At 40.8% G+C, this 24,086-nt stretch overlaps 1 protein-coding gene across 4 annotated transcripts in view; it reads left to right on the forward strand.

Annotated features, from left to right (window-relative positions):
- Positions 1–293: 293 nt before the first annotated feature.
- Positions 294–24,086, forward strand: part of LIN28B (lin-28 RNA binding posttranscriptional regulator B) — a 144,699-nt gene continuing 120,906 nt past the window's right edge. The window contains exons 1-3 of one of the 4 annotated variants that reach the window (XM_090037252.1): positions 294–550; positions 10,618–10,666; positions 18,925–19,112. In XM_090037252.1, coding sequence (XP_089893378.1) covers positions 314–550; positions 10,618–10,666; positions 18,925–19,112 — 474 coding nt within the window. In that variant the 5' untranslated portion in view covers positions 294–313. Of the gene's footprint in view, positions 551–10,617; positions 10,667–17,659; positions 18,112–18,351; positions 18,646–18,924; positions 19,113–24,086 lie in introns of those variants that run through there. The other 3 variants (XM_090037266.1, XM_090037270.1, XM_090037259.1) reach the window with 3 other exon arrangements.

Consider the following 24,086-nt stretch of genomic DNA (forward strand, 5'->3'; position numbering starts at 1 on the left):
TCGGGGCAGGAAGGGAGCGAGTGGCTCCCTCTGCTGCTCGGCTGCCAGGTCCCCGGGGCGGCCGAGGAGGCGGCGCGGGCAGAGGAGGTGCCATCCCCGCCGGGGCCGCTCCCTGCCCCGCAGCCAGCATGGCGCGGGAGGCCGCCGGCTCCACAGCTGCGCGCATGCACAGCAGGGGCGGGTGCTGGCTTCCCCCAGCGGAGCGCCGCGGCTCCCCCGGGAAAGTTGCGGCTTCCCGCAGGGGGCCGGGCTTGGCTCCTGCTTCCTCCCCTCGCCGCCCGGTGTCGCCGCCCGCGCGGGCTCGGGGCGGGCGATGCCGGTGAGGCGCCCAGGGGACCCGTGTGACCCATGGGGGGCGCCGGGGCGGGGGCACCCCCGGCCGTCCGGCCATGAGGACGAGCCCGGCGCCGGAGCCGGTGGCGGCGGGACCGAGCGCATGGAGCCTCCGCTCCCGCGGCGCGCGCCTCCCTCCACCTGCCCGGGGAGCGGAGGATGCAGCTGCCCGGCCCGGATTTGTGCCCCCCGGGGAGTGGTTTTTAACTGCACCTGGGTAACTATTCCCGGCCGTTAGCGCTCTTTCGGGTCGCGGGGGGAGGGGAGGGGAGGGGGCTGCGGGCTGGGGGGGCTCCGGGCTGGGGGGAGGGGGGTTAAATGTAAGTAATAGTCAGGCCGCCATTTTGAATGGTTTCCTGCCACACACAAGGAAATCTGAGGTCGGTCCCTGTGTTTCCTTGCATTCCCCCCTCCCCATCCGTCCCTGCCTCCCTCCCGCCCCCAGGGGTCTCGAGAGATGGCTCCAGGGTGGGTGGGTGACTGCCCCGCCAAGTGCTGCACAGGGTGTTGCTGGGCATTTGTGGGTGCTGGGGGCCATGGCGTGGACGGGGAAGCAAATAAAGTCCAGAAGTGCCTTGCAAAAGGACGGAGTTTCTTTTGTCTGCCTTCAAAGCCCGGCGGGGCCACGGCGCAGCCCGCTGGGCGTATGCGCAGGGATGCGAAGCGCTGGTTTTTGGACCCGTTTCAGCAGCAGGCTGCTGCTGCTAGCGGTGTGGCGATGCGAGCCTGGCTTTTATCCTGGGCGAGGGAGTAGTTGCTGTTTCACTGGGTTTGCAGGCTGTGTTTTTAACCGACCTGAGAACTAAGCACACGGTCATTTCCACACCTGACAGGACGAGGCGGCAGTAAAATCCCTTTGAGCAGAAAAATTTTCCGAATGAGCGCAGGATTGATGGGAGGATTGTTTTGAGTTCACCGTTGTGCCCCAGCTCTCGGGAAGTAGGGATCTTTAAAATAAATAGCCGTGTCAGTCGTGGACTAACTTTAAGCCTCTTTCCTTTAACACATGCATGTTAAATGCATGTGATCCATTTTAACCAGTTGACACCTTCGGGGCACTGCATGAAAAGAGGGAGTTCTGTAATTTGTTGGTCTCTTCTTGATTGTAGTCAGTGTAGTTTTAATTGATTGATACAGAAATAAGAATGAAGTGGTAGTACGCTCTGCTCGCTGGTAAAGGGATTTGGACTTCATTTTATTTTGCAAGCAACATTAAAGGAAAGCAGGCCACTGAGTGACTAATAAATATTCTTGCTGGGAACTTCACATTATGTGCGTGCTCCATCAGTATCAATAACCACATCTACAGCAAACCTATGCTATTGTCATCCATATTAACTAATAGTAAAGGTTTGTATTTTCATACTTTTAATTACAGCTGTCTAAATGGGTTTCTGCAGCATTTTAATTAAATGCACCTTCCATCAAATACTATCATTTATATTGAAATGCAAGACAACCTATATACAGCATTGTACAAGGAAGTATTCCAGTTAAGGATATTTTATCTTTAAATGCAATAAAAGCTGTAGATGATCTTTATTTGGGAGGAGAGGATGACTGTTGTGTTTATTCAGAAAAAAATGATTTGCAGTACATGCAATTATATTTGTAGTCTTCTGAAATAATTAGTCTCACAGTAGTTAACTGCTTGTTATACAGTAAATAGAACACAGATTGGGAAAAATTGTACCATCTTGAATTTAATAAATACACCGAAAATCCAGGTTTCTTTTTCCCTGAGAAAACAATATAGTATTAGGTATTGTAAAGGCTACTTCCAATGCCCACATTGTTTACATATAAAAAGACAGCTGTAGCAGAAAAGATAAGCAAGAGTTCATGAAGAAAGAAGCCATCACACTTCATGTATATAAAATAAACGTGTGTCACTCAGAACATTCATGCCTCATTAAAAAATAGAGGCAAAACTGAAGTTGAGACATCAGCTGATATTTATTAGAAATATTAGGAGGTAGGGAAGAAATGAGAAATCTCATCTCTAGGCCCAAATCTCCATTACTCTTCGCTATCTAAACCATTCCAAAGATACAACAAGAAGCCATAAGCTGTGTTTTAGACCATCAAAAAGAAAGATGAATTTTAAGGCTTAAACAGTTAAAAGGATTTCTTCTTTTTTCATTTGAAATATTATTTTGCTTACGTCGCAGTTAATGAATGTGATTTGTAGTGTGAACTTGGAGAAGGGAGGAAAGATTCAGATAATATTCCTATTTCTCTATGTTTGGATAGAAGATAGCCTCTAAAGGAACCATTTTTCCTTAACCAGGAATCTAAAAACCATATATTATAAGGCAGAGCTGATGACTTGTTAAACATAATAATAAGATTCCACTTCTCAAGGGTAATGAAAGTTCAGTTTGTTTGTATCTAGTCAGATGTGTTTTTATCAAGCTACATGTGTACTGAAAATATTAGGGTGCATACATTTATGGAGGAGTCCCTCCTATGACAAGACATTGTATGATGTCGCTGACCGAAGTGCTGAATCAAGACAGACATATTGATCATTACTAAATCCAGCTGAAAACATATACCGAACTTTTGTGGAGGTTCAAGTACCAGAATAATTATAGTAAGTTGTTTTTTAAATATTTATATTCCTTAATATCTGCAACATTCATGAAGTGTTTTAGGTAGGTAGAGGTTTTACAAAGAAACTTTATCCAGTGTATTATATTAATTTGGTATTGAATGATGATAGTAAAATCAATTACAACAATACTGTGGGGCTCCCATGTTTTGTAAATAGTCACTTCCAACCACAAACAAAATTTTAAGTCAACATATAACATAATGAAGCCTACAAAAAATAACATCAACAACAACTTGCTCTTAATCAGAGGGTCACATTATAAAAGGAGGTTTTGAAAGCTAACATCAAAGCATGTGATCAATGAAAAAAACATCAATCAATGATAGCATGGACAAGGTCCAGGTAAAGCTTGTGCCTATTAATAGTAACAAGGAATATGAACAAGAGCATGGTTTAAAAAGTAAAATAGCTAAAATTTGGAAGAGCAAACTATGGGAAATTTCTACATTGAATTTAACATGTTCCAATCTATTTTTTTATTTATGGACCAGAGGACATTTTTGTGGAATACAGTGTGTGTGTGTGTGTGTGTGTGTGTGTTATTTCAAACATGGTTGTATAACAAAATACAATTTAAAAGGAATTTGCTACTTTCTTGATATATAAGGGTAAAAACTTAAACATAGGACTTTTGACATCCTGCTTCTAAAAATAGAATGAATTGATATGCAGGATCTTCAAATTAAAGGTCAAAGGTGACAAACCAGGACAAAGGTCATGCAGCTCATTTTCAAGCAATCAGTTTCTATTTTTTTCATGGCTGAACAAAAGCTTAATTATACAGAAAAGACAGGCCTGTAATATTTAACTGGTCAATTTTTAACAAAGATTTAGAAGTAGTTCAACACAGTCTACCAATTAATTTATGTTTTTAATTCTGGCTTTTAATATTGTATTTATGCTGGCTTTTTATTCAAATAAGTATGTAGTTGTTTAAGCTAAAAACTAAATTTCCTTCCCTAATCTAGCATCTCTAAATAACATACATTCTAATTGTATGTGTGGTGGGGGAATTCATAGGATATAGTGCATTCATATTTTCTAACTACTCTATAATAGAGGTGTTAGGTTGCAAAAAAAGTTCATCCAGAGGTATATATTATCTTCAGAAAAATAAAATTTAGGACCATGCATTTTGACAGTGGTGCATGCATATATTTATTTTAGGAATAAACACCCACCTCCTCAAAACAAAACAAAACAAAACAAAACCCTCTCAAAAAAGCAAACTACCAAGAATACATAGCACTTTGTTTCTTCCTAGTTAGTAATCATGAAACTGCTTCTAAAATGGCGTATTTTATTTTATTTAATTAAAAAAAACTTTTATCTTGTGCTGTTTATTACAATGACATGTTCTAATAGCTTATTATCTTTCAGGGTTTTTATATTTTACATTTTAAAATATTCAGTCTAATGTGCATTTTAACATATAACATGTCCACAATTTAGGACAGGTTTTTTTTGCAATGAATTCACATTATATATATATATACTTTTTATATCTGAATCACAGACATTATTGCAGCGTATAATTTTTTTTAAATAACCCATAGGTAGTTTGCTAACTGGTAATTAATTATACACTCAACAATAATTTTAAAACTAACACTGAAACTGAATGTGTAATGCTTTATAAAATGTTAGTTACTGTGTTATCTTCAAAATAAGTACTTGTGTGTGTTCATTCTTGTAAGAGGAACGTTAAATCATTGTTTATTTTTAGAAATTAGAAATTGTTTTAGTTGTTTTTCACTGAAATTGTTCTTTGGTTATTTCTATTTTAAATTAATAAACTCAGCTAAAATTGATCAGAACTACCATTGCGTCATTTTATTTTACTCTCTGATTTATTTCAAACAAGTACTCACCTGGAAGGTTTATCATATAGAAATATTTTCTATTACAAGTAAATAGGCAAATTTTTACATGTTCCCCATTGTTATGCTACATTACCCATGCTTACCTTAAAATAAAATGTCAATGTTAGATTAATATTTGTGTTGTAAGCTAATTAGAAATTGTGCCACTTTACTTGCTGTGTGTTTTCTCCAGCTTGATTGTGTTTTCCCAGTAATTCTTAATGCCTATACCAATTCTTGAGGAGCATGTCATTTCTAGAAAAAGTTCCACATGCATTGTATAAGGAACTGAAATTAAGATTGTGAAAATGTTAACCTGCAATTCACTGAATATAACCATAAAACAGGAGAAGATTAGTGTTCTACAGGTAACTGGCCCTTTCAGGAAGAAGAAATATTTCCTGGACAGTATGTAGTAATGGAAATGAAATATACATTCCATGAAGAGTAAATATTAAAATTATCTCAAGTACATCAAACTAATTCTTAGCAATGCTTGTTTTGTGTCTACTGCCAAACAGTTAAAACTCTTACAGAAGCTGATGAAATCATTTCCAAATGCATAGAATGTTTTTCAAGAAAAAATTAAAATTATATAAAAGACATAGAAAAGTCACCTACTGAAGTGGTTTTAACATACAGTCACTATGTGCAAGTTGTCCAGGTGCTTTTATTACCTAACTGCAAATTACACATAATGCAGTCTATGATTACCTTTTTATTTATAGAACAATATACTAATCTTGGCTTCATAATTGTATCTAAACTGAGGCTTTGCTCAGTTAAGGAAAGGCTATAGATGATCTGAATGATAAAAAAAGACTGCTATACTTTATTGGTACTGTAAATACATGGAATGGAAGGGTTATATTTTTTTTCCCCAAACTAAAGCCTGAATAATACTCAATATACTGCCAGAAGTTATTTTTAACTTTGGCTTTGAAAAACTGTGTTTCAGGATTTATTCAGCATTTCATTTGTAAATGAATGCTATTCTTAATAGTATGTTTAGAATTTGTGGGTTAATTTTATTTATGCTGTATTGAAAAAAATTACAAAAGTAACTTGAACATGAAGTAAATCTATGATTAAGCTATGCAAAATAGTGTTAACAGTTCAGTTAGTGTCTTTGAGTCATGAAGGCATTCAAATTATTAAGAAAAAGGAATGATATTAACAAATTCAATTGAAAATCAGTTTAAAAGCTAATTCATTCCAGTTAAAAAAATGTACTTTCCTTATTTGTCAAGAAAATTAAAAAACCTATAGTGTTGACAAAAATGTTGTTATATGCTGGTTGTAAATTGGAAATAAAATGCTGAAAATAAGATAACTAAAAAGGAGAGGTAATAACTTCTCTCAAAATATTTTTAGAAGTATTAGGGGTTTAACCCCACAAAAATTAAATTACCTTAAATCATACAGAAGTAGGGACATTGATAAAGGGTTTTTTTAATAGTTGCAGAATGTTTCAACTTAAAGCATCTTGTGTATTCTTCTAATTGGACAGTGCCTGAAAATAGGTCATATGGACTTTAAAAAATTAAAAACACTGATGGGGAAAAAACAGATGATCTAAGCAAGTTATGTCTTACTTATAGCATGAATCCCAAGCTCTTTCTTTTTAAATAAAAGTGAACCTTTAGTGCATATCTTTTAAACAGGTAGCTTGAATGATCTTGGAGCCAATTTACATTATGTCAACGAAATTAAAAAAAACAATATTTTACTTTAAAATTCAAACAGCCCTATTCATGTGACTCTCAGTTTCCCATTTGCTTCAATTCTGATCTTACATCATATACACTTCATATGGCTAGAACAAGATTGGATTCTTGACGTGAGCAGGAATAGATTTTGCTTTTATGAGCTCTTGTTTGCACTGACTCAAGTGGGAATCTTGTAACTGGTTTAAAAATAGCAGAATCAATCCTGCTGGTTTTCAGAAATTCCTACAGCATTGTTTACAAAGTAATCCCCCATGTTCCTTTAATATATAATAGTTATATAGCTAGACAGTATTGCTAATCTATTTGTTAGCCAGGATTCAATCATACAAATCACAGATATAAAAATAGTCAATGCAGTAAAGGAGGAGTAAACCTTGGCCAATCTTTTAAATAAAATCCCACACAAATAGGCTTTTTTAAAGAGCTGAACCATATACTCAAGAGTGCTTCAAGGTGAATTGTAAAAAAAGTTACTTTTTACATCAGAACCTTTCTGAAACATCATTGCAACATTCACAATATCTGAACTGGAAGGAAACTGAGCAAATGTAAGACAGTTTGTATAATTACTCAGGAAGATTAAACCTGGGTATGCAATTTCAACAGATAGTAATTCAAAAGTATCATTTGGATCCTTAGCAAACTGTATAGTTAGTACTAAATAATGAAGCCATTGATCTAGTGATGTGAATTAATTCAAGTGTGCCCTTCTTGGTGTTTTAGAATGTAATTTGACTTTTATTTCCTATATTTTAAAACCAATTTCTGCATTTGTGGAATAGAAAATAAAGTAGCAGTTACAATACCAGATATATTTTAAAGAAACATTTCATGATGTTGAGAACTTTCATGAAGGATTTTAAAAAACACTGAAAAATATGTAGAAATAAACAAGTGTCCAGTAATTTGTTTGGGTCAATAATGATCTTCTGCAGCTTCACAGCCAGTGTTGCAGCATTGTGCTAGTGTACACACTCAGAATTTGACGATAACTATAAACAATTGACAAATTAGCTCATTTACATTATTTAAGGACTGAGTGTAAGGTAAAAGGTAACTGTATATATTCTAATACGAATTGTCATGATCTTTTTAGACAAAGTTGCTATTAACATCTGTCAGAACATTTTGTTTTAATTTTCACTTTGTCCCCTAAAAAGAGGAGGATTTGTAGCATTTAGATATTATTTATTCATGCATATATTTATGAATGTCACTGGTCCATATTAGATCCTTAAACATCTCACATTAAATTCTTAAGATAATTTTTTCAGCTTTTTGTACCATTATTAAATATATTTGTTACAAGTTAATGAGTAGACATCTTGGTGTATATTTTATTTATCATTCTGGTGTTGGCTGGGTTATATGTTTTATTTTGAGCAATATTATGTTACAAATAAATAAATATTTGGCCTACTCCTACTCCTAATTAAAACCAGTGTCCAAATTACAATTGACTTCACTCCAGTAGGCATATTATCTTAAAATTTTAGTTCTGACTGTTCTCTCAATTTGAAGGTGTGGTTTTTCCATAACTATAATTTGCTTGCTTAAAATAGTGTTTTAATATTCATTTTTAGGGGTCTAAAACCTCTACCCTAATACACGTGCACATTATTTTTAAATGGCATTATTTGTGACTCAGAACTTTGTAAGATTTTTCAGATCACTTAGAACTTTGAAAAACAAGAGTGACTAGAAGCACCCTATGCTGTTCACTACCTAATATGAATAAATCACAGAAGTAAACAAACAGCCTAGCCTAGCTTGTTCATGAAACCCACACACCTCAGCTAAGTTTTTAAAATATATTTCCTGTTACAAAGCTATCTGATGTATAATTGACAGGTTCCTTTCCACTTGAATTCTCTTTGTATTTGATTGTCTATTTTATGATAATTCCAGGTGACTTAAAATGTCTTGCTTTTATGCCTACAATTAGTTTTCATTCTTACATATTATACGTGTTTAAAAACATTATTGTTGTTAAAGTAAAGAGTAACTGATTTCTCCACAAACCTCCTACCGAAATTAACTAACATGTTATCCTTCAATAAAATTTGATAAAGTATATTAACAATGATATAACCCTTTTTAAAGATGATTGCAACTTCAAAACTATGCAATTTACAATATACTTAGTCTGTTGCTAATGTTGCAGAAGGAAGTATATCTGAGCTCTTCTCAGTCAATGACTAATTTCTTATATTCAGTAAAATGCATTAAAATGCATAACAATTATTTCCTTATTTTAAATGTACAGTTTTAATCATTTCACATGATAAAGATGTTCTAGGGTTTGGAAGGTAGTATTTTGTATGGAAGTATTTCTTAAAATACGCATTCCTATGCCAAGTTACTTTATCCTATTAAAAAAAATCAATGTTACCAAGTCTTTTAGAACAATTACATCCCATTTACTGTCAGTATAATATATGATATTTACAAATAAAGTGGTATAACCTAGAAGCTTGAAAATAATCTAACTTGTAAATTGTGCAGTTCTCTGATTACTGCAATTCTTAAGACTTTTTCCTCCCAAGTACTTTATTTTTAATCCTTCCATACACTGAAGCACATCACATTTGAAAGCCAGGAACAGATCTCTTACTCTATGTTTGCATATTTCATTATGCTGCATAAATAATGTAGGTAAATCCAAAAGAGACAAAAGCCACACAGCCACAGGTTGGTAGAACAGAAAAGGAAACACAGAGATTGCCTGCAATATTGAAGATGTAAAATGAGGGCTAGGTTTAATGTTAGACAAATATACACACTGTCCTACTGGAAAAGAAAACTTGAATTAAATGATTACAAAATGACAGAAAATCTGGAGGCCACTTGGTGATATTTTTCCACTGCAAGGAGAGACAGCCTGGCTATCATCCTGTCCAGCTGCTGATGTTGTAATAGACTGCACATAAGTAGAGGATAAGAAGTTAGTGAGATTTCATTCTCCCTTGACTGGCTCTTCACTTTCTCACTTTGCTCAGTCTAAATACTTACTGTGTAGAGTATCCCCATGTATAGGAAAGGATTCGCCCCACCAATCAGGACATATTCTGAAATTGGAAAAATTTCAATTTTCTTTAAAGGAAAAGAGAATTAGGTTCACACACAAAAGGAATGAGAAGACAGTGACTTATTTCTTTTAGATGGGTTTTAGTTAAAGTAGGGTGCACAAATCAAGTACAGGGAAATAGAAGAACCTAAGCTATTGCAAGGTGAGTTTGTGAATGTTCAGATCTATTCATCTCCCATGCTTTAAGCAGTCTGCACAGCCTGGATTACTCTAAATGTAGTGGCTTTCCTTGAGTGCATCTTTCCCTCCACTGTATTTTGTAACTGCATGGCATTCCTCTTGGCATTTTGCTACATCATGTGATCAACAGAAGATAGAGCATACATGCATTTCTCACCTACTTCCAAAGTCATATTCCTGCCATTGTCTCTGTTATTTTGCTAATTTGAAACTATGAAAATTAGTTTTAAATGCAGATAATGAACCAAGGTTTTAACAGTAATAAAAAGGAAGGTATTTGCCCACTGATACTATGATTACACTGTTTAGTATACAGTAGTTTGACAAAATTGTACTCCAATATGCGTCATTTTTAATATTTTCCATATGTGAAGTAACAAACCAATTGACTTGCTCTGTACAATTAAACCATAAGAAAGCCAACAATCACCCGTTCTTAAATTACCTATTGTAATTAAATATTGATAAGGGAAAAGAACACCTTTCAGTACCCAACAAATCTGTGTCCTTTGCCTACATCATCATTAACTGTATAACTTTTATGAGGGAGCAGTTAAGGGGGCAGTGCCTTTAAAGAACAAGGGAGGTGTCCATTATGTAGCAGGCTGGTGGTTACACTTCTTGGCTATCATTTTGGTTCTGAGCTAGGTAAGTCTCAGACAGTTAATAAGTTTACAGGTCACTTCACAGAGTCAAAGCCCTGGCATTTTATGGGCTTCTAATGAGCCGTTAAACTGGAGAAGAGGTAATTAAATACGGTACTCTGGTACAATTTACATAGTACTGACTCCAGCTCTCTGATTTTAGGTTTCTCAGAAGACGATGAGGTCATTCAAGAAAGTCTCCTCAGGCCCAGGTCAGTCTTTTTTATAATGTCTTACATGGCTGACTCTTCTTATATGACCGAGGAATTGGTATTTCACAAGCGCTTTAGGATTCTCCCTTCCCATATCAACTGAAAGCCCCAGGGTAAACTATTCTCCCCATGGAAACCTACAATTTATACTTGGGGGAAGATTTTTCAATGCTTTTTCCAAGGCTTGACTTTAGATTTCTTGGCTGATCAGCCAGTCCCTAAGTAGAGGTTTACTTCCACCGTAAAAACAAACACACCCATACACAGTCATAGAAAAAGTTTATTCTCAAAAACTCCTGCATTAAATGTCACTCCCTATGCCTAAAAATGTACTTAAAGAAATCTTGAACTATTATTACAGAAGTACACTTTTGACCTGGTCATTAGTATCTCATTCATTGCCTTGCCATACTGTAGGTTTTTGAACAGGCCAAGTAATCAATGGCTGAAACACATTACTTTTAAATAGAACTAACTTATGGGCACTGAAGACGACCAGTTACCATTTTAGAGATACTGAATTTGTTTTTATACATCTGAAATTCAAATTCTTTACTCTGCACCATTCTCACATTCACAGGATACTTTCCTTGTCTCTTTTGGAATCCAAGTACTATCTCCTGCCTCTTGGCACCTTAGCCTGCCATCTTAGTCTATTGGCACCTTAAACTGGAAGGAGAAAAAAAAATCATTAAAATACACCAATCTTTGTCAGGATTTTTTTAAAGCAGTAGCTATTGATTTTATTCCCTGGAAGCTGCACTAACAAATCCTGTATTTCACTTTGCAAATAGTCACCAGGGAAAATTCCCTGATCAATGCCAACAGCCACAACCAATGTCCCCATTTTTTGCAGTCCTCAGCTTACTGCATGGCTTCTTACACCGCCTGCTGTCTGGGTGTCCTGGAGAGGATGTGATGCATGATGCCAGTGCCTCTGGATCTCTGCAGTGCTAGATGCCCACTGAAGTTGTGTCCAGGCCACATTCCAGTTGCTAACTTGTATAGGGGGCATGCCTGGTGGAGATCTGGAAGTTGTACCTGATGTCACTCAGGCTAGCATGTGAAAAAGAGATTTCCTTTGGTGCCCCCCTCCCTGGCACCCAGTTAGAGCCTGATTCTAATAATGCCAAGAGGCAGGTTCCATCCTGGGTTGTGCTACCTCAGTATTTCTCAACCTGTGGGTCAGGACCCAAAAGTCGGTTGCAAGAGTATATGAAACAGTTGCAGACAGACTTTAAAAATGGATCAACAAACTTTAAAAATAGATTCTCTTTTAAACGAGAAAAACGTGGGGAAACTGGATTTTCCCTTGCAAGCTGGCAGAGCTCCAGCCTCCAAGGGGCTGCTTGAGTCCCCATAACCCAACACACTGGGGGGCTGGGGCCAAGGGGTGGAGTGAGGGGCACTGGGTGGGGACTGGCCGGGGATGTTTACAAATGGGTCCTGACACACAAAAAAAGGTTGAGAACCCACTGCACCTGGTGATCTCCAGAGGTCCCTTCCAGACTTGCTTCTGGATGAAATCCTATGGAAGCATCTTGGCAGGGAGTGAGGTTTATGCAGGAGGCTGGGCTAGGACTTCCCCACGCACGGCTAAGGGGCAGCTGCATGCCGTGTTCGGGGCAAGATGCGGCTATCGGGGAGCTCTGGAGACCTCTTGGCTCCTGCATTTGCTGGGCATCACACCCCAGAGTGTAGCTGGCCCTGCACACCCGCACCCGCACCCCGCCGCGGGAGCGGGCTGGCGGCACGGGGAGCTTCATCCGGGCCGCGCGCGCTCAAGGCGGGCTGGGGCCGCCGGGAACCTGCCGCATCTAGCGGCTCCCGGCGGGTTAGCGCGCCCGGCCCCGCTTCACCCCCCTGCAGACCCGCTTGCTCCCGGGGCTGCTTTAAAGCGGGCTGTGGGAGGAGGGCAGGGCCCCCGAGCCTGGCCGGGAACCAAACGGGGCCGGAAGGAGGCTGCTGAGCGCTGCCCTTCAGCTGCCCGCGGGTCACCACCGCTGCCTCCCCTCACTCACAGCCGCCTTCCCGGCACTGCGGGAAATACCGATATACACGTGCATATGCAATGTATGTATACATTGCAGACACACACACGCTCCTTTCACTGAAATCCCTAGTTCCTGCGGGGGGTGGGGAGATGCATACCTCCACACACGCCATACATGCATACATATTTATATACACACACATTTCCCTTTGACTGCACAAAAAATAGGCAAGGGCAGAACGGGCAAGGAGTGAAAGTATTGCTCTAGTCCGCACCAATACAGCAGTATGTCTGCAAAGTGTCGCATTGTAGTGAGTTTTTAATGTCGAGTTCACTTGGATCCCAGCGAGGGTTTGCTTGCTTCTCGATTATTTTATTTAAAAGTGTTAAAAAGATCATACCCACGTTATACGGAGTATGGGGTTCAAGAAGCAAAGGAAGAGGAAGTCAGAAAGACAGAGACAGACAAGAAAGAAAGCAAGCAAAGCAAACAAGCAAGCGAGCAGAAAACTGCCGAAGTAGGTCTTAACGTTTATCACCGAAACATCGCCGCCTTTGATGTGCGCGAGGAGACGAGCCGCGCGCGGGCTGGGTTAATCTGCAAACTAAAATAAACTCCTGCCTCAGTTGGTGATGAATGAAAAAAAAAAAAAAAGAAGAAGCAGCCAGCAGCGGCACGCTTGTGGGCAGGCCGGGGAGTAGCCGTGCTGCGAGCGAGGAGCCGCCCGGGCGCCGCCGGAGGCGGAGACGGGGGCGAAGGCGGGCAGCCCTGCCCCAGGTGCGGGGACACGCGGCACCTGAGCCACTGACACGGCGCTTGTGCTGGGCTGGCCTCGAGCCCGTTTTGGCGGGAACAGCCTCGGCTTCAAGAGCGCACTTGTGTCTCGTGCCCTGCTGGTCTGCTCTCCCCTTCCCTAGCGCTGCCCCGAGGCGAGGGGACACCTCGGCCTGTGCCAGCGGGATCTGCCCCCCACCCCTTCCGGCTGAGGCGGAGGAAGGAGCAGCCGCCCTCGGGGGGGAGGGGGGCGCTTTGCAGCTGGGAGGTGCTGTCGGGGCTGGGGTGGGGCTCCTTGGCGGGGCCGCAACTCCACGCGTGAGAGCGCCTTGTGGAGGAGGAGCGGGGCGTCCCCCTCAGCCCAGCGCTGCGGCGCTCGCGTGGGCCGCGTCCGAGGTCGGCGAGCCGGGGCTGGGGTCAGGGCGCTGGCGCGTCTCGCCGGTCCGGAGTGGGTAGGGTGGGTGCCTAGCGCGGCCCCGGGGGCAGGAGAGTGGGTGCGTGGGTGGGTGGATTTGGCCAGGGGCGGCAGCACTCCCCACCCCCCACATATATCTTGCAGAAGAACTGAGGCAATCGCCTCTGGTGTCAGTGCCCTAAACGCCGCGGCGGTGCCGGGTGGTCAGAAATCCCACTAGCAACGCCGAGCCCCGCGAGCCCCCGCGCCAGCGCGACCTTTCTATAGGACCCCTCCCCCCCACCCCAGCGCATCCTCAGCCGGGCCGGGCGCCCGCGCTCCTGCTGCTCCCGCCCCGCCGCAGAGCGCACAGGCTGCGGCTGCCTCCGCACGTACAGCATTGCCGCAGCGGGAGCTGCGGGGAGATGTTTTTTTTTAAAAGGAAAATCGGGAAAATAGGGTGAGGGGAAGATTTATAACGCGGGAAGCTTTGGGGGGAGGGGGGAAGGTGAGGACTGGAAAAGCAGAGAGCGAGGCGCTGTTTGTACCATCGGCTTCACCAAGACTGCTGCTCCTGTCCTATAATTAACTCCCCCTCACACACACGCACCCTACTGTAGGCTGTGTGTTGGGGGGGGCATACATCTCAGAGCAACAGCATCTCTTTTCATACATAAAATATAATCGTGATACTCACATTTCTCCGCCCTGGTTCTTCTATTTCCCCCCACCTTTTTTTTTTAATTTCTTCCCCTCCCCGTATTTGTGACTGATTCTTTTTGAATTAATTTTGGAAGGTCGGGTTTTGGGGTTTGGGGTGTTTTTTTTGGGTGGGGGGAGGTTGAAGTTCCAGCTGGCAACAGCTCTGCCTTCCCCAGGACTTGAAAGGCTGATGTCCCTTGCAGGAAATGAATGAGTCGATAACATCTGACACCAGTGACCAGTCCAGTGACCCCAACCTTAATTCCACTAATACTGGAGGCCTGCAAATTTCAGCAAGGCCCGCTTGCAAGCTCCCCTCCCCCCGCGCACGTACCTTAACACAACCCGCATTTATTTTGTAGTGCAGGAAATCGCTTACAGCTCTCTGGTATCTGCATTCAGCTTTTCCCCCCTCCTTTTCTTTTGCTACTTACACTCTCCTCCCTCTGTTCTCATACAAACCTCAATTCAATATTGAATTTCAAAAAAAAAAAAAAAGTCAAACTTGCTGGAAACAAAGGACACTGTATCCAAGAAAAAAATTACTTGTTTGCGAGCAAGATCTGCAAGGTATTTTTCAGCTGCATTTCGGTACAGGAATCCAGTCTGACGAAAATAAAGCCCCCGAGTCAGATATTGGTTAAAAATAAATAAAATAGTTCTCTGTATAGATGTCTTAAATTTTCATAAAGTTTTCACATTTGAGGCACGGGATATTTGTATATCCATATTTTGTTACGCCAAATTAATTTGGTTTTCAAAAACCTAATATTCTCCTCTTCAGCCGCCCTGAAGATGATGATTCTAATTAGTAATAGCATTATTGCTGTGGTTATCATCATCTCTACAACTATTACTACTATTATGTTTATAGTGGGATTCAATATATATTCCTCATATATAATCATTATTACTACTACTATTACTACGTTTATAGTGGGATTAAATATATATTCTTCAAATGTGATCATTACTGTTACTACTACCACCAGTACTACTATTATTATTATGATGTTTATAGTTGGATTAAATATATATTCTTCATATATGAAAAATCTCCTTTATAATCTTGCAGGTACATAAAGTGATGTGGCTACTGATTTCGCCTAGAACAAAAAATCGCAGTGATAACAGAGGGGAAAGGGGAAAAAAAGTGGTGGTCTATTGTATGAATGTGTAAGGCAGGTCAATGTAGGAAGTCGACCTCCACTGTTGAAATAACCTATAGGAAATTTACGGTTGAAGACTGCAAAGGAATTTCAGGATTTAGAGCTTCTGCTCCACTTGCCAGATTGCTTGTATTTTTACACTTCTGCCCACCCCCCGCTCCTTTCTACCAAATGTTCAGAACACCTTGGTATTTCCAGCAGAAATGAAACACGATTGAAAGCGATTCGTGCACTTTCCGGGGGGGTGGGGAGGGAGCAACAAAAGGCGTAAACAGGCCCATCAGAGCAAAGGGGGCTTTCTCAATCGGGCAGACTGATTGACGCCAATTCCAAAACAACAGCAAGTGCCTTGCAATGCCATAAAAACCCATTTCACCAAGATCTGCGTGGATCACACAGTCAGTTGTTTTTTGGGGGATTTTTTTTTCCATGTGTGTATTTTCGGCGTGGATGGGCTCGGAGGGGAGGGGTAAAGCGACTTCAATAAGAAAATAATTTATAGCAGTGCCGGAAGATTTTAACTAAGGCTAAACTGATCTAAGCTAAGCTAAATTTTGAATGGGCAGAGGATATTTCCCGTATGCAGTTTCTGTCAATTGGCTGTCTGGTGGAGGGGAGGGAGGGGGCGGCGTGGAGAAAACGACCCATGTTCATAGCCACCCAAAACAGGTATTTTGTCCACGTCCTTCATGCCAAAGGAAAAAGAAGAAAATAGGCACTTTTAAGCTATTCCTCCCCTCCCCCAGCCTATTAAAACGTATTAATTGGGTAGTGGAGCAGTGGAACTGATGACTGATGTGTACGTGTGTATGCTAATGTGCCTGACTCCCTAGGAAATTCATGAAGGGATGTATAAGCTATCCAGCCCATCATATACACACACACGTGCATACATACACACACACATAAGGGCGTGGGAGTAGGTGTGGGAGTCCTACACACACACACACACACACACACACACACACACACACACGGTCATATATGTGTGTGCGTGTACATATATATATATGTATATATATGTATATCCGGGGACGCTTGTGTGTTGGACTCCCACACCCACTAGATTTAAAATTGCATCCCCCAGGCCAGCACTACTCCTCTTCCCTTTGTCTTCTTTCTCCAGTTCCCTCTCTTCTCGTCTTCCTCCTCCCTTCCTTCTCCTTTTCTCTTTTAGTCCTTCCTCCTCCACCATGCTCCTGCGTAACAATCGCTGCTGATTGAGGTTCACTCTAATGTTAGACTTGGAAACTGGGCTCTTATTTAGGAAGTCATTAATCACATCCCCTCCCCCGGAAAGAGATGGCGGAGAAACCTGTGAAGTACAATCCCTTACCCCATCCCCCATAGAAATGTTTTGAAATGCTAAACCCTCAACACATTGTGAACCATATTAAGGTGAGATCGCGTTTCCGGCATGCTTTTAATTTGAATATGGAATTAAGTCATGTGAAACAAAGGAAGAAACCCCAGCGATCATCTACGTGCGTGCTTAGATCGAGTGTGTAGAGAGACACTGAATCTAAAGTTTCCCTGGGAAAGTTATTTTGGTGGAAGTTAACATAAAAAGGTGACTACCCTCTGAAACACTGAGAACAAGTCAAATTTTGGCCAGCGGTATGAAAAAATCAATAGAATAGACGAAAAACAAAAGGCCGGTTATGATGGAAATGTGCTTAGCTATTGAAATGTGCTCAGCTGCCTTTGTTAAGGAAGGAGCGGCATTGGCGTTGTGAATATTGTGTGTACAAGGTAACGTGCAGTTAGGTGGCCATGTGTACATACATGCTCCATGCCTGACACTGCGTGCACATGAGCATGCTTGATCCTGATCGTACGTTCGCGGATCCTCCCCCCTGTACATGTATGGTAATAACCTCAGCCGCCTGGTTGTGCGGACACGTGTACAACTCTCGAGAGGTGTACAAGGAGTTACATAGCACTTGGGTGATAGGAAGTGCACGGATCTCTCTGCAGATCTGTCCATTCCCCCGCGCCGCGAAACCCCTCAACCCACGTCATCTTGATTTCCCGTAAAAGAAGTGTGCAAATGAGCTGATAGCCACCGCGTTTGCCATTTCTTGTTCATTCATAAATTATTGCGGTGTGTCAGCCTGGTTGAAATGGCGATTGGCTACTCCTGCCTCTTGCCAACCCCTTAAGGAGCCGATGTGAAATTAGTAGCGAGCGAGCATGTAATTGACCAAGTCACGTGTGCGCAGGGGGCCAGGAACAGAGGGAGCGAGAAGGGGAAAAATCAAAAGAGGGAAAGCACATTAGACCATGCGAGCTAAATTTGTGATCGTTCAACATCAGGATGTTAGACTGATGCAGGAGACCACTTCGATCCAAAGGGAAAGTTTGCATCTCACGAGTTTGGAGCCGAGGGCCCGTGGAGCAACATGGCCGAAGGTTAATTTTCTTTTTCTATTGTTTTACTATGATTTTCTCTCTCGCTTGCTCGCTCCCTCCTGGCCCCCCCCCACTTTTTTTTTCTTAACCCAACTATGCATTACCCTTTTTGATCAGCTCGCTCAAGGGGGCTTTCTGCAACCCTATTGTTACGGCTCTCCAAAACTGTTCCGCACCGCCCACCCCGATTCACGACTTGAAAAGCGTTCAGGGGGCTATTGTTTGAATTGTTCCTGTTTGATTAAGCGCAAGTTTCAGCGGCGGGATGAGGGACCGTCTGTACACCTGTCCCCCCAACTTTAATCGAAACTTTATTCCGGGCAGGGATGGATGCACGCTGGCAAACAGCAGCGGAGCTCCCGCTGCATATGCAATAACAAGTTGTGCAATCTCGACCCATTTTTTTTTTTGTGTGCTCCTTCTCTTCTCTTCCCCCCTCTCCCCCCCCCCCGGCCCCTCGCCTTGCAAGGAGAGAGCAATTTGGCTGCGAGTCCTCTTGGGAAATGGGATCGGTTTTAAACCAGCAATATTCAAGTAAAGTATCGTGGGTGGCTGGAAGATGGGAGTGAAATAAAAAAAAACAACCTCTGTTGAGAAACTTGGATTTCTCCGTGCGGCAGAGAGAGGGAAGAGGGAGAGAGCAAGATCAGAAGGCTGCCTTTCCCCCTGTTGTCCCGCAGGGTTTGGGGTTTGCTGCCCCGGTGGAAAGGCAGTGGTCGCCGAGTGCGCAGCACCCGCACCGGGACGGGCGCTCTTTGCCGGGCACCTCCTGTTCTGATTTTTCCCCCCCTGTTTCTTTGTTTTCCTCCTCAGCAGGGGCGAGTAAAGGTGGAGACGAGCCCGGGAAGCTGCCGGAGCAAGAAGAGGAGGAGGACTCCCAGGTTTGGCGTGGGACAGGCCATTGCAAATGGTTCAACGTGCGCATGGGATTCGGGTTCATCTCCATGATAAGTCGGGAGGGCAGCCCCTTGGAGTCCCCGGTGGACGTCTTTGTACACCAAGTAAGGCTCACTGTTGTCTCCCAGCTTCTACCCGGTCCCCCCGCACCTCGGGCTCCGTTGTTCGCGGCCCTCTGGCTTCCCGGGGCGGAGGGAGACGAGCTCTCCTGCTAGAGAGATTGTGCTACAGAGGTCATTGTTACCAATAAATAGATGCGGGCATTACAGCTCGCCCGATCCGAGCTGCCGATTGCACGTCCCCGTTCAAAACTTCAGAGGATTTGAGCATCTGTGGCGGGCGGGTGACGACCTGCCTCCTCTGGCTGGTGGGTTTTGCTGAAGCACATTGTGGCTCTTAACAGTTTACTCCTCGGCTGGAGCCCTCTTCGCTTTGGCTGCTGCTTCTCTTTCTCTTTCTAATCACATGTCCCATTTTAATAGTGTTTAGCTTTATCATCTGCTCGGGAGCTTCCTAGGTCCTTTTCCTGCAAAAGCCAAAGAAGAAAACAGACATAGAATAAGATACATAAATCCCGATTCGATAGGATACATAAATCCCTTAGGACATCAGATTCGAAATCATTGTAGCAGCCTTCTTCCTTTACAATTCATTTGAGATATTTTATTTTATTTTTTTTCTCTTGTTTGTCTCAGATTATTTTGGTGCAAATAACATTTGATTAAGAGTTGTATCGTGTACATGTGAAAACAAGTATAGGGTAATTAAGATCTGACTCAACACTGGGTATTGGGTTTTCTTGTTTTGTTTTTAATTTTTTTCTTCTGGAAAATGTGGGCAGGAGAGAGAGAGCACAAAAGGTGCTATCTCTTTAAGGCCACTATTCCAAAAGCATGTGGTCATTGTTTATATCTTTAAACACCTGACTGTTGTTTACATGCTTATTTTTGAGCCTGGAAACTCTCCTGCCTTTCTTGGAAGGTGTTTCAGGTGCAATGAATGTTCATCAGGAGGGTCAGAGGACTTTCCCCAGGGTTTGTGAGAAAAGAGTGTGTGGACCTTCCCCATGCTTGTATTAATCAAAAACTGCAAGTGTCTTGAGTTTCACTAATCTACTCAAAAGTGTTGAGCTGTTGTTCAAAGAACTCAAGAGGAAGATTTACAAAGTAACAGAGACCCTTTTGGGGTTCAGCTCTGGCCATGTCAGGAAAGATAAAGGCATTTTCATGTCCATTTTATATGACATTTTCAGAGAAACGAGGGGAGGTTTTGTTTGATGATTATACAAGGCTTTATTGTTCTTCTGTTTCTGTCTGGATGGCCTAGTTTTGTTCACATCTAGTTGTACATTTTGGCTAATTTCACGATTCACATTCAAGGAATATACTTATGATGAAGCTGATAAGCGGTAACTGAAACCTAGGGAACAATGCCTTGCTGGCACGTTGCCTTGCCCCTTGTGGTGGTGTTTGAGTAGATTTTTGACCTTGTTGTGCTATTTCCACCGCTGCCTCCAGAGCCTAGTCATCAGTATTATCTGTTTACATGTGGAATGAGGTATAAACTGTGAAATCAAATAGAGGTGTTATTGTTAATATAAAAGAAAGACTACATGGTTTTAATTTCTTACATTTCCTGCTTTGTGCTGAAAGTGAAGCTGCTCCTTCCTTGCTGCTATTTTTTTCTGAGTTTGAATTATTGAAATCCTTATCAAATCTGATTGCAATCAGTCTCTTTGCCCTCTACCCCTGTCTTTGAACCATAAGTCATGAAATTGCTCTTTACAATCCCATAACTTTACCTTATAAATGAAGGGAAGAAACAACTTCTAATCATACTTTTCTTACACTTTCTCTTTTCATTTCTGACATGGAAAACCAAACGTCCAAAGGACAGCAATTTTATTAATAAAATAAATCTACTTGAAAACAGGGGTATACTTATACTTGAGTAACTGCAGAAAGTGTTAAACTATCACTATGGGGAGGAATTAGCTAGTAAAATAAACCATGTTTATTTATTTACATAATGGAAAATATTCATAGAAGAGCAAAAGATAATCTAATACATTTGTGGGAAATTTGGAAGTCAATTTGTCTTTTGTGTCACTTACAAGATGTGAACATTCAATAAGCTAAAACGAGTTGGTTGGTGTCTGCAAGGAGGGAAGCATTTGAAATGTAAATATTTGCAGATGCTGTATTAATATACATGCCATCACTTTTTTATAGATTTTAAGATGTCTGCTGATATGCAGTGCACAAAAGCTTGTGTCTCACAGTGTTAAACTCTGAACTTCAGTTATTTTGGATATTTCTCAGATAAATATCTTAAGGCACTAATTTATCAGTGATTCACATGGCATCACCCTTAAGACAATAAATAAATTAGTTTTCTATCTTTCATTTACTTTTTCTTTCTCCCTTGTGAAATCTTGCGAGCATAGTGTTTTCATGCTTTCTCCCTTCATTTGGTGAACAGTAACATTTTCTGCTCAAAAAGGTTTAATATAATCAGAAGAAAGCACTATCTTATTATAGTTTAATACAGAATACATTATGATACCTGGCTAAGTTATAGGAAAGTGACTAAGGCAGTCACAAAGCTTAAAACAGAAATATTATGTGAGAATACATTTAATACTTTTACAATAGTGTCTAGTATCAGTGAGCTTCATTTTCTAAAGTTCTGCTCATTCAGTTATTTATTAATCATGTGAGTAACCCCATGAAGTCAGAAGGATTGCTCATGTGAGAAAAGGTTTGAAATCATGTTATGAATCTGTCATAAAAAATAGCGTATCCTATTTCATAACTAGCATGTCTTCTAATGCAGCATGCACACATACAGTGGCATGTGGGCAAACAGCTACCCTGCAACCTTTTTGCTAGTGTATATTGTTGAATTGTACATATTAAGGATGTGAAAAAATACATGTCATTTAGGCCCTACCAGTGCAGGCTTGCTTTCCACAAAACCATTTGTAGGGTCTGGTCTGCTCAAAATATCAACTTTCTAAATGATTAAGAATTCTATCCTGTTTGCTTTATTTATTTCAAGCCTAGGAAGTCACTGAAAAGACTTTTCTTCTACTTAGTCATAGTTCTTTTTACTAATTGTATTCATTATACCAAGTTTTATTTACTTGTAATAATAATTTATCTTCTGATCTTAACACCCCTCAATTATTTGTGGACTACAGCTGTCCTCTGTGTTCAGTCACTGCTCCGCTAAGCTGTTTATATTTAAAATTTTAATTTACAGTCCAGTACTTTTGTGCGCACGTCTATTTTAGTCAGTGGAGATTCTGTGCATAGAGTACTTGAAGTAGTGAGCTTTTAACCTTTTCTTCTAAGTCTTTCATTTCAGGATTCTAATCACTGTGATTGATCTTGTGTGAAATACCTTCAGTTTGTTCCTATCTTTCTGAAATGTGGTACCTGGGTGGAGACAAGTCTTAGTGATTTGTGTGTGTGTAATGCAAATAGGGTATGTTTATAAACATTTACATTTAAGTCCTTTTCCATTTTTGCTTGCATCTTTCTGGCTATACAGCTAACATCTCAAAGTTTAATGACCATGTTTTTCATTCTTGTCTGGAAAAGGTAAAAGGCTAACTACTTCTCTTCTTTTAAATTTGATCTCAACTATATTTCATGAATCTATTTATTTTTTTTGTACAAGAAACATAGTGAGCCAAATTCAGGCTGGCGGAACTTTGTTGACTTCAGTTAAGTTGTAGGTAAGTGGATTTGGTTAATATTAGCATCTACACCAGTGATTCTCAACCAGGGTGCCACAGCACCCTGAGATGGTTTGAGATTCTTTCAAGGGTGCCAAGGAGTGCCAAGCAATGTTGGCACAGTTGGGTGTGCAAACACAATTCACAATATATACCCAGAGATTCCCAATAGGAATCCACAGTATTAAAAATACTCTTGTCTTTCTGAGTTCTTTACAACAGGAAGATTGCTCTATTTTTCTGAGGTGAAAAAACAAGTGAAAACTAAGAGCTGGCATTTTTAAGGGGTGCCTTGAATCTCAGAAGATTGAGAACTACCAATCCACAGTTTATATCAACTGATGTGGAAGTCATAATAGAATATCTCTCCCTTGCTATGAGTTCTTCCACAGATTTTTGAATGACCAGTCCCTATTAACCTTTAGTAGGAGCTGCATATGCCTTCTCAAAGGACAAAATTGGATATAGTGAAAGTGCAATGACATAACCTTCTTGTGACATTGCATATGTTTAAGTGAAGCTGTTTAAAAAGTTCATAGTTTTATAAAATAAGGGTTTTATGTGGTGGTTGAGTCCCAAGATCAGAGCAAAAAGATTTTCTTTTTAGTAAGTTTCTATGCATATGTGCTTGAACATAATTTCTAGAAGCTGCTGGGTAGATACAAATTACTTTAGTTTATGCTGGAAAAATGTTTAAATTGTATAGTTTGCCTGATAGCCCATGTGGCTGCAAAAAAGCATATTGGTTTTAAGTGTAAATAGGTACAGTTAATACAGGTACAATTAATAGGTGTTTATATACATGACAGCTGCATAAAATAATTCTGTCTCTGAATTTTAAGGACAAGCTTAGATACATTATTTTCTTTTAGGGCCTGGCCTTGCAATCCAAAATTCTCATTTTCTTAACTCTGTGTGTGTATATATGTATGTGTGTGTATATATACATGTGTATACATATGCATAAAATAAAATGTTTTGAATCAGTATTTAGAACAGAATATTTATTGATGTTCTGGTTATTATTGAGCACTATTTAAAAAAAACCCTATTTTTAAAGTGTAATTTTTTCTAATATTATTGTAGGTTACACTTGAGACTAATGTAGCTGGAAGAAGTGACAGGGTTCCCCTCCATCACATTTCACAGCACTCTATATATTATTAATTTCACATTTGTCCCTATTTTAGTTGGTCCTTAAAATGGGTTTAATTGCAAGAGCAGAAACACTGAAATAATAAGGGATGTGAGTGTAAAAACAAACATTTCACTGGAGAATTTAAGGCAGATACAATAACAGACTATTAATCTGTTTTTTTTTAATCATTAAATTTCT

This window comes from Crocodylus siamensis, chromosome 1 (assembly GCF_052110815.1).
Source record: "Crocodylus siamensis isolate JL-2025a chromosome 1, ASM5211081v1, whole genome shotgun sequence".
Taxonomy (NCBI): Eukaryota; Metazoa; Chordata; order Crocodylia; family Crocodylidae; genus Crocodylus; species Crocodylus siamensis.